General features: G+C 45.0%; 1 protein-coding gene across 1 annotated transcript; it reads right to left on the bottom strand.

The window, feature by feature from the left end:
• Window positions 1-1185: 1185 nt before the first annotated feature.
• LOC6737377 (T-box transcription factor TBX6) lies at window positions 1186-4927 on the bottom strand. Its single transcript, XM_002084179.4, has 5 exons — window positions 4622-4927; window positions 4038-4203; window positions 2573-2840; window positions 2369-2506; window positions 1186-1886 (listed from the first exon to the last, which is right to left on the bottom strand). Exons 1-5 carry the CDS (start codon window positions 4710-4712, stop codon window positions 1374-1376), a joined length of 1176 nt encoding a protein of 391 aa, XP_002084215.1. The 5' UTR covers window positions 4713-4927; the 3' UTR covers window positions 1186-1373.
• Window positions 4928-15090: the final 10163 nt, after the last annotated feature.

The following is a 15090-nucleotide window of genomic DNA, read 5'->3' as shown; positions in this document are numbered from 1 at the left end:
TCAGCATTTCAAATGTAAATTTATGCGCCAACAAATCCAATCGAAGCCGAGGAGAAACACAAAGCGCTAATACAAAACTAAGCCCAAATTAGTCAAAAAGCCGCTTGAAACGCTGCTTCGTGTGGCTGGTGAATTATTTCGCGCTGATTTGGCTTACATTATGCATAATTTATGCATCGGTTTCTATGAATGGAAGCCAAACCGATTCGATGGCCCTTTGAACTATCCGCAACGACTAGCTAGAGATATTCTCTGTGGGCCCATCTCCTTCTGGGTGCACTTAAAAACTTAATTAAAAATATTAAACACGAAATGTTTGGCGCCACCGTTTAGGAAACGCTCAAAAGTGGACCGCACACATCCACGGAGCGCCGAGTTATCAGCTCAATTATGCAAGCTGAAAGGCAGCCGCCGGCCCACAGACAGATTTGTCGCATTTGACACGATAATGCACACAAGGAGTGACCACACCAAAGTCTCTCCATCCGACTCGGCATCGGTTTCTGTTTCGGTTTCTTGGCCAGCTCCCACTTCGTTTTGGCCTGGCCAAAGGCCATAAAAGGTGCGATAAAACGAAAATTTCACAAGACGGCAGCAGCAGCAAGTGCACTGCAAGAAAATTGCTTTGATTTTAAACTAATCAGTTGAAAGTTATCAGCTATAATCCAAGATATTTCCATTATCCATACCTAGCTTATGGTACTTAAAACTTGGATTTTAATATTGTGATTTATTGTAGGAAGTCTAACTAAAGCTGAAGAAATAGTGGATGTGTTGATTCCTTTCTTCTTGTTTGAATTGCAATGTGTGATACTTTTTTTTCTCGGTGCACCCACCTCTGCGTCATCTACGTGTCCCAGGGATGGGGATGGAATCGCAGGGGAGCTGGGAGTCGGCAAAGACCAAACAGCCTGAAAGCCGTCAAATCGCTGCTCATAATGGACGCCTTATCTTTGGAGAATTGCTTTAACTACTACCGGAGTTGGATGTTTTTCAGATACGTGTGGCCCGAGAACCGACTGGTCACCATAATGGAGAGCATTAATTTGTCTTAGGCCCGCCAAAGCGGTCGCAGAACCGCTTTTGGCCCAGGCACTGCGATATGGCCAAAAACCTGTAAAAACGGAAACGCTGAAGGTTACTGTTTGTTGCTCCCCCCGCAAATAGTTTTGCATTTTCTACGGATTCTGATGTCTGATTTGTTTATTTTGACCAAAGACTCTTAAAACGAATTAACAAAGTATATGATTGCAGCTTGGTTCTTAAACGATCTTAGATGTAGCATAGATTAGCTTACAAAATATATGCACACGTTTCTCACTAATCACAACAGAAGATGACTCCAACTTAAGTAGGTTTACCAAATATTTCTTTCAGTAGGCCAAAATGGCTGAAATACTGAAGCTATTTCTTTTCGTTGAGGTTGAAGGCCTTGGTGATGTTGTGGGTGTGCTGGAGCCAACGGGTTGTGAGGCCACAGGACTTCCAGGTGCGGCAGTTGGCGCATATGTGGCTGGGGGCATTGGCAGAATCTGTGGAGGAACTCCACCAAAATAGGCAGCTGCAATGCTGGGCGGCAATCCGGCAGCTCCACTGGGTCCATAGCTCAAGGGATGGCGGAGATACGGCGACATGGGATTGCTAACTGGATGAGTTGCTCCATAGTAAGCTGGCGAAACACTGCCCGTTGAGTCCTGCTCAAAATCCTGGCGCTGGCGCTTCGCCTGCGGAGAATCGCAGCTGCTCACACTGGAGCCATCGTCCTCCGACTCCAAAGTGGAGTTTCCGCTGCTGTTCAGCTTCCTCTTGCAGCGGGATTGACCCGACTCGCGGAAACCCTTAGCAAACGGATTGTTGTCAATCTTTAATTTGGTGATGCGATCGTTCTGCAAGCACAAGAAAAAATTTATAAATTAATTTAAGCTCATAAATTATTAATTACTATCAGTGTTTATACAAGAATTGATTCTTAAAATGTAGTAGCTGCAAATGTATTACTTTTAACACTTTAATTTTTATTTAGATCGTAAAAAGGAATACTAAATGAATTTATGGCCTTATGAAAAAGATTTGCAGATTGAATAAAATTGTAAAAAAACCGATGATTTAAATTTAATTTAAATAGTATGAAAAACGATCTCTATTGTTTTTGTCTGGTCGAAATTTGATCTACGAGGCGTCAGTAAGTAGCCGTCGGCTGGGATGGCACTTGAAAAGTTCCACTGTGATCCTCGTTAGGATCAAACTCAAGTGGCTGGCGAGGCGACAAATTTGAAAATGCCTCAATTAGGCGACGACCCCCGCAGAGTCTTTGTCCTGTCAGACATGTCCTCAATGGAGGACGGAAAGGATGTTGTCTTTAACCCACCTGATAGGCCGTGACAGCTACGAACTCCGTCTCCGGGAAAACGAACGCCTGCTGAGGAGCCCATGGAAGTTGGGTGATCTCGCTGCTGCGGATGATGTGCAGGCGTGGCTGGTACTTATGCATGCTGGCCAAAACGATCTGCAAATGGTAATGAAAACTGTAAGTAACCCATTCTGAAGGTGCTATGAGCTCATTCAAACTTACATGTCCGCTGCTGTCCAGGGTATTGTTGGTCAGTTTGACCTTGTTGAAGAGCAGTGCCTGGGATTGCCAATGGGCACCGGTGGCCGGACTGTCCGGATGCAGATACATGCGCTGCGGACTCTGGGGCTCGGCTCCTCCGGCCGGAACCCACTGCGAACCGGAGAACTTGTAGCGGCAATCGCCAATGGGCACCATCTCGAGGAGCACGCAATAGCTGGCCTCCTCCTCCAGTCCGCTGAGAGAAACTCGCATCGAGGGGAACATGCGTCTGCAAGGATGAAAAGAATAGGACTTGATTAAGTGGCCTGCCACGAACTGCATATAAATCAGGGAAGGAGCATCGCAAAAGAAGGCGTCGCCCGGGCATCTATTCTATTTTACTTCATATCGCCTGTGATTTGTTGCTCCGGCTAACAAGTGTGTAATTATGGACCGAAAAGTAGAGGGCAGCGGGGAGTCTGCGTAGCGCAACGCATCGATTTAAAAGGTAACGCAAACAGATCTCGCCAGCCCAAAACAATATGCCACCGGCACATGATTAATTGTGCGGCAAATCTGTGGATCGTTGTTTCATGGAGGAGCAGGGGAGCAGCAGAGTGCAGGAGGAGCTGGGGCAATCTGGCGCCAAGCAATTAGACAAAATCTGGGAGTCGCCCTAACGGCTTCCAAGCCGTCGAATGCATGTCTAATGAGCCGAGAAAGTGACTGCTATCGCGGATTAAATAGCACAGAAAAAACAATATTTCTACTGGATACTAATCGTTTTCAATAAAATATTTAAAAAATAAAATATATTTTCAATAAATTTATGATTAAAAGCTCTTCATTTTTATGATGCCGAGGCTAAGAATATCCCTACTCTTTTTTTTCCAGAAATAATGCATGTAGTTACCCGATTTCTTCCCGTGTACGTTTGCAACTTAAACTTCGAGTTCAGATCATAATTATGTAAATTTGTCTCGGCTCCCGCTCGGTAGTCGCTGTTCGATAGTTCCCCTATCTGAGATACGTTAGGGTCTGGTCTCATCGCTTTGGAGAAGGGTCACGGACAGGGCATGGACTGGTGTGGTACGGTATGGTATTGTGGGCAAAGTGTGAAAAGCGCAGGTAGATCGACCAAACCCGATTGTCAACGCCGAAACCGAGAGAAGAAAGATTTTTATGATCGGACCGGCGCCAGGGCGGCGTCTTCTTCTTGTGTTCTCCTCCGCCGACTACACTGCACTTGTTGTCACTCCGAGCGAGAGCTCCTGCTGCGTTTTGAGTTATGGCCAGGCGCCACATTAGGCCCGGGAAATCGAAAGGTTCAGGGTATAGGCATACTCGTACTCGTATGAGATAGGAATTGGGAAAGTTGGCCCTGGGACAGGAGCAAATATTTACATAGGCCGTGCGACGCACTTGACTTTTGGAAAACTCGGGCTATTTGCATAGGATAATGGGTTCGCGGGAAAATGAAACTTACCGGCCGCTCTTTGTGATGATCATCTCGGTGCCGATTTTATGGAACTGTTGCCACAAATCGTTGTTCTCCAACTTGGCCTCCACGCCGGGCAGGGTGGGACGACTGGGCAGCATCATGTGCGGCTGCTGGTGGGGCATGTTGAAGGGTAACATCGATGGAAAGGGATCTGGAAGAAGCGGTTTGGTTAGTTCATTAGCATGGGTTTGCAATGGACCTCTTCAGGGAGATAGGTGGGTGTTGCAGAAATCATATTTCTAAGTTAGCTGGAATTTCGCTATCCACTCTATTTTATCGGAATATAATACCTATTTGTGAAGTTCAGCTTAAGATATGTTCGGTAGTCAAAGATTGAAAATAAAGATAATGCAGTTATGACCACAATTTCTAGTTATAATGATAAGTTAAGTTGAAGTTGAATTTTTATTGCTCATAAAACACGAAGCACTAACAGTCACAATATTAAAACTCTTTTAAGTACGCTCTTTCGGCTGCATATAAGCTTATATTATTTAGTTTGAAAATCGCAAAGCCATTTGCCGACGGCATGCGATCAACATCCAAAGACCTTATGTGTAGAAACCCACCTGGAATCCGCTGCATGATCTGCTGGCGATAGATCTCGTGGGCCAGCTGCTGCTGCATCCGCATATCCATTAGCTCTTGCATGGAAAGCATTTCGAAGCACTTGCACGGTGTATAGCACTCGGTAAAATGTCTTAGTACGTTCTGATAATAACTGGTAGCTTGGAATTCTTCACTGTTCACTCGCTCGTCGTAACTGAAGATGCGCTCTGAGGTTCTTTCACGCTCGACGTTTCGCAACGAACTGATCTCGAGTAGCTCCGCTCGAGTGCTAACTCGCCGCGGGTCGCAGCCAGTTTTTCCCGATGCCAAGCAGGTAGCAGGCTACGCTTGGCAAACCGGTTCTCCGCGGGCAGCGCCTGTGATTGGCTGGCGGCAGACGCCTACGCTATGTGGGTACTAGTGTTGTCCCACTCTGACGAAGATCGCTAGATCGACGGTGGGCGCCATTTTGTGAGCAGCGGAGGAGCGGGAAAAGCGAGCTGCGTGCAGCCGAGTGGCGAAGTTAACGCTTAGCCCTGTTGATTTTCATCAGCCGCAGTGTTTTTCTGCGCCACTGCCTCCGAGCCGCATTCCCTGTCTCCCTCTCGATCACTGTCAGTTGGGAGACTTGGATATATGTATGTATGCATGTATATGGCTGTAGATATAGCCGGGCTATGGCGTTGCTTGTAATTCAGAAGTGAGATTTTCCACAGCGCGCCTGTCTGCTGTCTTCAGCTGCCGTTGCCTTTTCTTCTCCTCTCGGTTAATTCTTTTTTCTTGTGTGTCTGTTTCGTTTTTATGTTTTTTGTTGGTTTTGGCGCTGTCGGAAAATGTCCGTTGCCATTTCCATTGCAGCCGTCTTCCGTTTGGGCCCTGTCCCTCCGTCGTTTGCCATGCCCCCGTGTAATTAGCTGGGTTCCCTATCTTCGACATTGTCTGGCATTTGTCGGGTATTTATGTACTTTGCTGCAGACAGGTGAAACATAAATTTTGTTGGCTTTGTTAATTGCCCGTTTTGGAATTTCGATATGCCCTCGCTATTGATTTGCCCAAAAAAAAAAAAAATAAGAAATGGAAAATCGAAATGCATATAGTTTTTGGGCTCTGGCTCGAGGCCTATTGATTAGTGCTTGTCAGCATTGGAAATTGAGGGCTTAAGTGCCTGCGGGTGGAAGTAGATTGAAATGCACATTCCTATATTCACAGGAAGTATTATAATTGCTACTTAGTGAGCCATTGATCATTTAAAACCCATTCGAATGAATCACACTTTTACGTTGTGCTAATAAATGGCCCAGGAATCCGAAAAACATTTTAAATTAGTTGTTTAACTTCTCTATCAACGCCATTTGAAAACATGCAAGAATTTTTAATTTATTAAAAGAAGAATTTATATATATAATGGTTAGATATCATTACGTTCTGTTTTGTATGGTCTGGTAAAAATTTTGTTTATTGGATGAACTAGAATAGATAACTCTGTGAAAAATTATTTACGATTTGTTAGTACTATTATGTTTACTTTAATTACTACTATAATCAATTGAACTGACTATATATTTGGGTAAAATGCCAATGATCTTGAACTTTATTCAACTCCCAAATGCATTCATCAGGCCAATCTGTCGACAGAAATGCGTTTATTTTCTCGACTCGTCGCCAGCAAATAATTTCAGGCTTGAGTTCGCATTCAGTCGACTAGAAAGAAAGTCAATGTCGAAGAGCCTCTATTAAATTAGCATTTCGCTGTCGCCCTGGCACGCTCTTCCGAGTAATGCCCATTCCCATGTCCCAATCTCCACTGCGACTCCGGATCCGGACGAGACGGCATATCTCCGGTGCTTGGCCAGCTGATGATGATGACTGAAGATTTCTGGCAGCGAACGGCGCCAGAGAATCGTAAAATATTTTTATACAAATATCGCAGCAGTTAGAACAAAAGATTTGATTTGAAAATGTAACGCTTCACGCCTGCAAAGAGACCGACAAAGGGATGTCACACAAAAGACGGTGGGATGCAAGCAGATCTCTGTTCAGATACATTAGGTGGACGGACCTTCGGATAAATCAGGTGTAATTGCGTCATGCGGGTGCAGGGTAAACTAGATCGACAGTAAACCTAATCGAGACAGAGACACATAAGTTGACGCGACATCGGCACAGCCCACAAAGTGACCACGCTCCGAGGATTCCAAGGATTCCCAGGACAGGTCGTTTTGCGGTGTGTCTCGCCTCGCTGGGTGTGAAGTGTCCCGTGGGCGGCGGTGTCTTTAGTTGCTCAAGATGCACGTACCTGAACACAGTCGTCTGTCGCCAATTGAAGTAATAATTTTCTATTGTCCTTCGTCGCGCCTTCCTCCATAAAGCAAATGTACTTCAGAGCACTGAGAAGGACGCGACAAGTGGCTGGCTGTGGGTACTCTGTTCGGTTCAAGTAGCCAAGTGGCGCCAGACGATCCAAGTCCCTCGTCCAGAGGACATCTTTGTGAGTCCGCTATCTGCCGCCTTGGATCTGCAGATGCTGAACGGTAGCGGTCAAGCTGCCAGAGGTTGACAACGACATATGTTCGTGCTGGATAAGATTGGGCCAGAGGAGATTAGCTGCAGGGGAGAAGGGATTTGGATTGGGCATACGGGTGGACGGAAGCTCTCGAACAACCCACACAATCTCTATGGCAAAAGGCAATTAACATATAACCCGCCCATCAAAATTACCAGCCATATTCATATATTAAAAGACCATCAGCTTATAAATGCCCATAATCATTGAGACAGGTTACATTTCCCCAGTTCGACAGATCAATAAATCATGGACAACCCTAATTAACCAGTTCGTGGCCACGAAAACCCGTGTGTCACCTGCCTGGATGCTCGAAAGATCAGATGATCGTGAGCTGCCAAAACTACAAGTTACACATAATTTACCACGCACAAAAGGCAAATGTCATAAAATAATATAAATGATATAAACGACACTGTCTGCGCCTAATAAGACAGGGCGTGGCTTCAAGACCCATACCAACCCAATCCACAATCCAGAATCCATAATCCTGGGAAAACCGAATGGGCATCAAGATGCAAACTACGCGATAAAGTTAGCTGGTTAGGCGCCTGCAACTAAATGCTAAACGAGTTAACCCGCTGATAGAGATCTTCACTGTTTTTTTTTTTTTAATTTTTTTGTATCTCCAGGTTTTTTTCCTTGGTTTTTGGTAGATACTAAGCCGGTGCTCAAGGTGCGTCGAGAGCATTATTAAGGCAGGAAGGCAGAGGTAACTACGGGACGGGAGTCCAGACCACAAGCAACGATGATTTAATTTTCCAACACGCTTTCTACCACGCCAGCATAAACCATCGTTGAATCTCAAAATCTGAGGTTTTGAATGTGGATTTTTCTCGTTTTTTTATTTTTTGGTATTTCATGGATGATCGATGGCCTGTCGTTGAGATGATCACTTTCTGTAGCTGCCTAGCGGCTACTAGTTGAGATACTTAACGACGACCCAAGAGGGCGCCACTCGAGCCTTATAATTTGTTAAGATGTTTGGATCGATGGATGGATGGATGGATCGATCGATGGATGGTTGGATGCCTGGATTGATTGCCCTTTCTCTGCATAATATTTATGTATATTTCTCACGGCGCGAGAGAGCCCCATTCTCGGATGCATTTTGGGCGCCCGAAAGTGCTTTTCTGGGCTACCGATAATCGAGGCGATCATCTGCAGTAGGAGACGCCATCATCGCCTTATCAGCGACTCGGCATCTGGGAACATTAAATAGCTACTTAAGATACAGCTTCCCGACGGCTGCAGTGGTATCGCTTCCATGCCATATCGATTACCATTAAGCCGAGGGCAATTGACCTGAACCCAACAGAAGTCGAACGGTGTGTAATCGATACGATCGGCTATCTACGGTTGATCTTTTGCCAGGCAGATATTTCGCAACTGTGTCGGCATTTTCAGCCTGTGATCAGTGATCACCTAGCCATGATCTATGATTGCCCCGGGCTGTTTGCCAGTTGCTAGTTGCCAAATGCCCAAAGCCTCCAGCAACACATATATTATATGTACATACAATACATATATATCCACCCATTTCTATCGACTCATTTGGCATGCCGCTCACAGCTCACTCGCACTAATTAAAATAAATTCTGTCAGACATTCTCGTTTAATTTTTTCGCGCACCTTGTTTCTTTGTTTTTTGACCAGATCCATGGATACCAAAGTTGAAGCGAGAAAACAAGCAATAAATACGTCAGCCAATACGTCAAAGGCATTTCGACTGACAGACTGACTGCGCTGGCAACTTAAAATGCACATTATTAATTAGTTGTTATAATTGCATTTAAAAATCCATTAATATTTATAGAATTCATAATAAATAATGAGGCTCGGTCTGGCTCGGACCAAACTGGAGCTCTCGAGACGGCGACATCGACGCCTCCAAATGCCAAAATGGTCTTTTTCGATGGACAGGACGGACTTTTGGACCAAGTTTGGCAATTTATGCGTCCAGATTCGTGATGTGTGTGGCATATTTGAAGCCCAGTCACAAGTTGCCTTTGACAAATTCTCCAAGAATGTGTCCGCAAGATTTCAGGGGAATGCAGCGGGCATATCAGCAGCTTAATGCGGTTTGTCTTCGCTTCACTCAAGGACTCAGTTGATCTAGATATAAGTACCCTTCTCTGGCTTATTATTATAAACTATATGCTGTAAACTATATATTCAATGAAAGAAAAAAATAAATATTTCTCTAAATTTGTTTAATGAGTAAGGTAAAATAGATTGAAATATTAAGAGATGTAATGTTAAATTATAAAAACATAGACCTCAGCAATCATGCTGACAACCATACTTGTTTTTTATGATTCAAAATTTTACCTAAATAGGGATTTTATGAGGCAAATATAGTTTGAATGTTGTGAATTGTTCTGATAAATGTTTATATTTTAAAAACTCAATTTCGAATTTTAAAAACTGAATGTCCTTGCAATTGGCATATCGGCCAGCTAATGAAGTTTGTCACGGCATAGATTGTGTTCGGGGAAACTTAGAGAAAGGCACATTCGATTTATGGTCCTATAATTGCTTATCTTCGGGCCTATCTTCTGGAGTCCGCTCACACCTGATACTGATATCCTGCCGTAAATCTGTAGCGCACTCCATGGCCCCAGATACTTTTTGGTTTTTCTGGTCCAGCGAGCCTTCATAAATATTTATGTCTCGTCATTGAGTCCAATTTTTTATAACGCATATTAAATTGTAAATTAAAAACAAATTTTTGTTGACTTTTCTACACTCTGGGCCAGTCGTGTGTTTTATTGCAGTGATATATGTGTGTATGCCGATCTGAAAAACGAACCCCGATCCGAACCCATAATTAAATTTTAACATTTCCACCTTTTTATGCTCGGCTGTCCAATGTTTCAGCTCGAGATGCAGAGATCCTAAGATCCCAAGGTCCGCGGATCCAGAGTCCAGAGTTTCTCAGGCCGTTCGACCCACGCTGTTAGGTTCCAGCCGAGATCGGTGGAAAAGGGTGAAATATATCACTGGCGCCAGGGCACCGCCCGCTGGGTCCCCAATGTGGTAAATTTTTTATTGCAGCCGTTTAGGCGAGCGTTTGACGGCCAAGGACATCAATCAAAAAATGTGAGATTCGGTGATGGGGCGCGATGTCGGGGTTTTTGGGGAATTTTACGATCGTTTCAGGGCGGAGGGGAGTGATGGTTAACCATTAGAGTGGCTCTGGCCAAAGCGTTAATATGATAATACGCACCTCTGTCTCTAGTTTTTGGTATTTGGAAACCTGTTGCATCTTTCTCTTTTATGAAATAAGCAATTAAAATTGAATTTGAGGCAGCAGCATGCTGGCACTTTAATGGCAGTCATTTAATTGGATTTCAATGTCTCCACAGATCGTCGTGCGGTGGGTCCCGATCCACAGATTCAAGATTCCCATATTCGCCCGGCTCGGCGATAGTAAAGAATAATTAATTTTAACATTTATATTGGGAGTTTATTAACCCGCCACAGGGCGTGGGCCTCCGGCTAGATAAGCCAGTCTGTTTACGATGTCTGCTGTCTGATTGAGTTATGAATGCTGCAGATGACAGTTGAGAACCCAGGGCATCGCATTTCCCAGATAGATGGAGTTGGGTCTGACTCCTCGTCTCGCTGCATCTGCATATGTCAGTGTATTTTGTCAATTTACATGACTACCGAACACCCACAAGAGCAGAGAGTAGCAGTTCCACCCGTTACAGAAGTGTAATCCTAGCCAGGCGTACTTGTCGAAGTCCCCACATTAGTCAGGCCTATAACTAGACAAATCCATTTGTAACCTAACCAGATGAGAATCAGCCCGTTACACCCATTCACGCCCCTCTGGGATTCCAGAGGAGAAAGAGAACCCTTCACTTAGACTCGACCAGACAGGCACGCACAGTTGGTCAGTTTTCTGTTTTCAGATTTGGAAAAGGGACGACGGCGATGAAGACTGGCGACTGACGCGACGTCTTCAGCCACGCCCCTGTCTCCCGAACCCAAGTCCGATCCCAATCCCAATCCCGATCCCGATCGAGAATAAGTGACTCACCCCACTATCTTTGGCTGTCCGCGGCGACCTACAAACTTCGGAGATCCCACAAGTCGAGTTTAATATGTGAATGCGCTGATTGCCTCCGCTTTTTAATAAAATGATAACTTTTAGACCAGACATATATTTCATTTCCTTTTCGACGCTGGCGACGCCACATAACCAGAACCCCAAAGTCATCATCATTGGTCGATGGGTGGGGGGAAAAGGGTGCAGGGCACCTCGGTGATGACGATGATCGCTCTGCAGCACAAATTGGAGACTGGCCCGAACGTATTTGCACCTCCGAATTCCGTGTGGGCAATCCGGACAAGAGCCCAGATGCACTCAGAAAAAAACAGTACCTAGTTTGCCTAAAGCAGCAATAGATTTCAGAACATAGCGCATAGATGACTTTTCTATTAAAATGATTATTTAGCATCATTGGTCATATAAAATAGATGGTTATCTTAATAAAGTAAATATTAATTTGAGTAACTATTTTTGCCAGTGTAGACAGCGTTAGCGCCAGTCGGCTGCCAGTCGGTGAAGGGCCGGGCTAACAAGCTGGCCAAGTTCGGAGTTCGTGCGTGCCCCTTTCTTCGTGTGTGTGTGTGGCACGGTGTGGACGGGCGGTGGCAAGATCGTTTAGCAGCACAACGGCGCACTTCATTGCCCCAAGCCCCGGCCCCTATCCCAAAACCCCCCTACAGCCCGCTGTAACCCTTCCTCTGGCCTTCGAATTCCAGCCAAATTTGCCCGCAACATGTAGAAATTGCTGCCCATTTGTTCGTGCCCCTTCTGCTGCAGTTCGAACCAGGTCCAGATTATATGGCCATGGCCTGGCGCCAGCTATTGGACTGCCCAAATGCGGCATTTAATGAAATCTTGCGGTGCAGCTTGTTTTGGCCGCACAGTGGATTTGGCAGCCCCTCGGGGTTCCGTTCCCGACTGCATCTCCTCATAATCTTGCCTGTGTTATTTAGGTTGTAGGGGATTCGGACCACTAAGTGGGCTAATGCTAACTTCTGGAGGAAGTTTGCCGGTGGCCTGATAATGTAGTAGCGCTGGGGAAGTCATTAAGTTAAGATTGGACTAGGCGAGTGCGGCGACTTTGGTTAGTTTTTAGTGACATAAACAATTCAGTTATAACTTTACTTTATTTTAGGATTTACATTATTTTTTTGAAAATATTTTTGAAATTATAAGAGACTATGAATATTAAAATATTTACTTACAGCTCATAACCAATTCGTTTTGGCCCGATACAAACTCGATATAGGGCGAGATGGAATCTCCTCTGCTGTTGGCGTTAACGAGACTTTTGACAGGTTGATTCATGCTCACGTCTCTGACTTGGCTTATTTGACCCAAAGTAGGGGCTGGCTGACTGGACCCACCAAACAGTCTTAGCCCCAGATCCGGCATCAGCTCCAACTTCAACTGTTCGAGCTGTCCGAAGCGACCGCCCGTCCATTTGTTTGTTTTACTTATGCTTTCGGGGAGTTGACCAAGAAACAGCACAGGAAAAAAAAAAACATTTTTATTAATGACCAACACAAGGGCCACGCAATTGCAATGGGCGCCAAAAGGGCCACTTGGCTGGGAAGTTCAAATGGAAGGGGATCCGCTGGGCGGGGATCAGTGTTGGGAACTAGCTAATACAAAAAAAGCTAAATCAATCGAACTAAAACAGCAAGAAGTAGTTTAATATAGGTATAGGCAAATATATATATTTTTTTTCTGTATTTTGATTCTGTAAGGTAATAAATGGAAGTGGAAATGTGAATTTTATAAATATATAAATTTTATATAAATCAGAAGTAATATTCTAGACGAAGTTTTATCTAAGAGAATTCTTCCATATACCTTATCATACCTATCCATTTCTTTTAATATTTGTATTTAGCTATGTTCTAGCCAAGTGGGCATCTCTCTTTGGGAGCCATCCGCTCACTTGCACTGGGGGGCAGAGCCCAGCGCCAGTTTTGAGTATGTGTTGAAATGTGGTAATTTGTCTCGCTTAGAGACGAATGTGGCCGTTTGCTCCACCGAGTGGTGCCCACACTGTGGTGGCATCGTTTCATTAATAAAACATTTGTTCGCCCGAAGCTCGGCCAGCTGATGGATGCAGTTGCTCCGACTGCGTTCGGTTCTAAGCTCGGTTTTCCATAATTCATAAATGCCAATGCCAACTGTTAACTCAACTACTGGTATTGAGTTTTTGTCAATAGTCCGGGATTAGAGAAACAACTACAACAGCAGCAGCACCGTCCGCCTGCATCTCTGGAGCTTTTCCTTGGCCATCAGTTCCAGCTCCAGGTCCCAGCCCCATCTGCTAGCCATCTCCTACTCCGACCCACCCGTATTGTAGCCGGGCAAACAATAAATTTCACAGGTTAACGCGATCGCATAATGAGCCACGACGTCGTCCGAGTTGCAAACAAGCAAACAGCAGCGGGAGCAACGGATTCAACACTTTTTTACCCCCATCCCGTGATCCGGTCTTGGCCCGCCGACTGTTTGCCTAGCCGCCAGTTGGTTTTTTTCAGGGAACTGCCAGCGATTCAATAGAATTAATTTACGCCTCACGTTGCAGCCACTCGCAACCTGCAACTTTTGTGCAGTAGCTGCCGTTGGAGAACTCGAACTTGGAGCACCAGTTCGCCCAACTCCAACTGCACTGGAAAAAATCTTAAGCAAAAGTGTATAGTCAACTTTAGTCAAAGGGTTATGCTTATTCTATCTTAGGAAATATTCTTTTCCCTTGGTAAAGATATGTTATAAAGATAGCCTTGAGTAAGGTTATAGATACCTCAAACAAAGGAGTTCATCATCTTCTTGTTTCCAAGGCATTTCCAAGCTGAGTACGCGATATGTGAAAATTGTGATGACAATATCAAACTTAGACCCCTCACCTTCGATCATTTCTCGGCGTGTAACTTATACTGGTAGCTATTTATAAAAGTTATCAATATGATTGTAAGCAGTTGGAAAATATTTGTGTCCCAAGGTGTTAGAATGCATTTGCATAAACACTTGAAGCGTTGTCATTCGTCTTTCAGAGCCAGAAGCTAATCGAGTGATGATCGAGCTTCCATCACCTGGTTTGGTTCCATGAAAATTCAATTACCTTTTAGCTCCAGCTACCGTGCGTGAAAAAACAAAGAAAAATTAGGGATAAAATAGTTACAATAGGTCCAAAGGTAAATCCCATTACACAGCAGTAGCTCCACGCCTGAAAAGAGCACCGCACTAGATGTTACCACTTCACACTGGGCCATTGAAGAAGTGCGTCGAAGGACCCCTGACATTGGCACCAGGTTCCAACACCACTCCTCCGAAAGGAGGGCTCCGAATCGGACACGGTTTCCCCAGCGGCATCCCTTGAAAGGGCCTACCAATTTGGCTTAAAATCACGGTACACTGATCAAAGGCAGCTGCGCCCTCGATGACGAGATGTCTGGCGAAAGTGCAGTGACGTGTGGAGCGCGGGATAGGGCTACCTCTGGCCCAGGAGATCGGAGATCAGAGGTCGGGCCCGCTGATGATAAGCTGCTGCCATTGATCTCACCTTGGCAGCATCGACACATCGTACCTGTGATCCATTTTACAAGCCAACATCGCTCCAAATATTCCAGCCTGGCTTGTCAATTGGGCGGACAACGATATTGTTATGCTTATTACACCGACACAGCTACCGAAAGTAGTACTCCTCCCTTTCCACAATTTTCCCCGGAGTGTAGGAGTGCGGAGTTCTGACGACCGACCGACTGGGATTATCTCCTTATCAGCCCTAATCTCAAGTAGTTAATAAAGTGCGATGCTTTGTACTTCGACCGCTTCCATTGTTGGCCAGAAGACACCGCCGAGAGGATGCTGCCCGGATGGATTCGTTG

Source organism: Drosophila simulans, chromosome 3L (genome assembly GCF_016746395.2).
Source record: "Drosophila simulans strain w501 chromosome 3L, Prin_Dsim_3.1, whole genome shotgun sequence".
NCBI classification, from domain to species: Eukaryota; Metazoa; Arthropoda; class Insecta; order Diptera; family Drosophilidae; genus Drosophila; species Drosophila simulans.
This window is presented reverse-complemented; position numbering and strand designations above follow the sequence as displayed.

Excerpts from the sequence above, each read along its gene's own strand:
- LOC6737377 (XM_002084179.4), bottom strand. The coding sequence starts at position 4,712 with ATGCTTTCCATGCAAGAGCTAATGGATATGCGGATGCAGCAGCAGCTG. Across the intron at positions 4,204-4,621 it reads GATCATGCAGCGGATTCCAG|ATCCCTTTCCATCGATGTTA; the intron begins GTGGGTTTCTAC and ends CGCTTCTTCCAG. Across the intron at positions 2,841-4,037 it reads ATCATCACAAAGAGCGGCCG|ACGCATGTTCCCCTCGATGC; the intron begins GTAAGTTTCATT and ends TCATCCTTGCAG.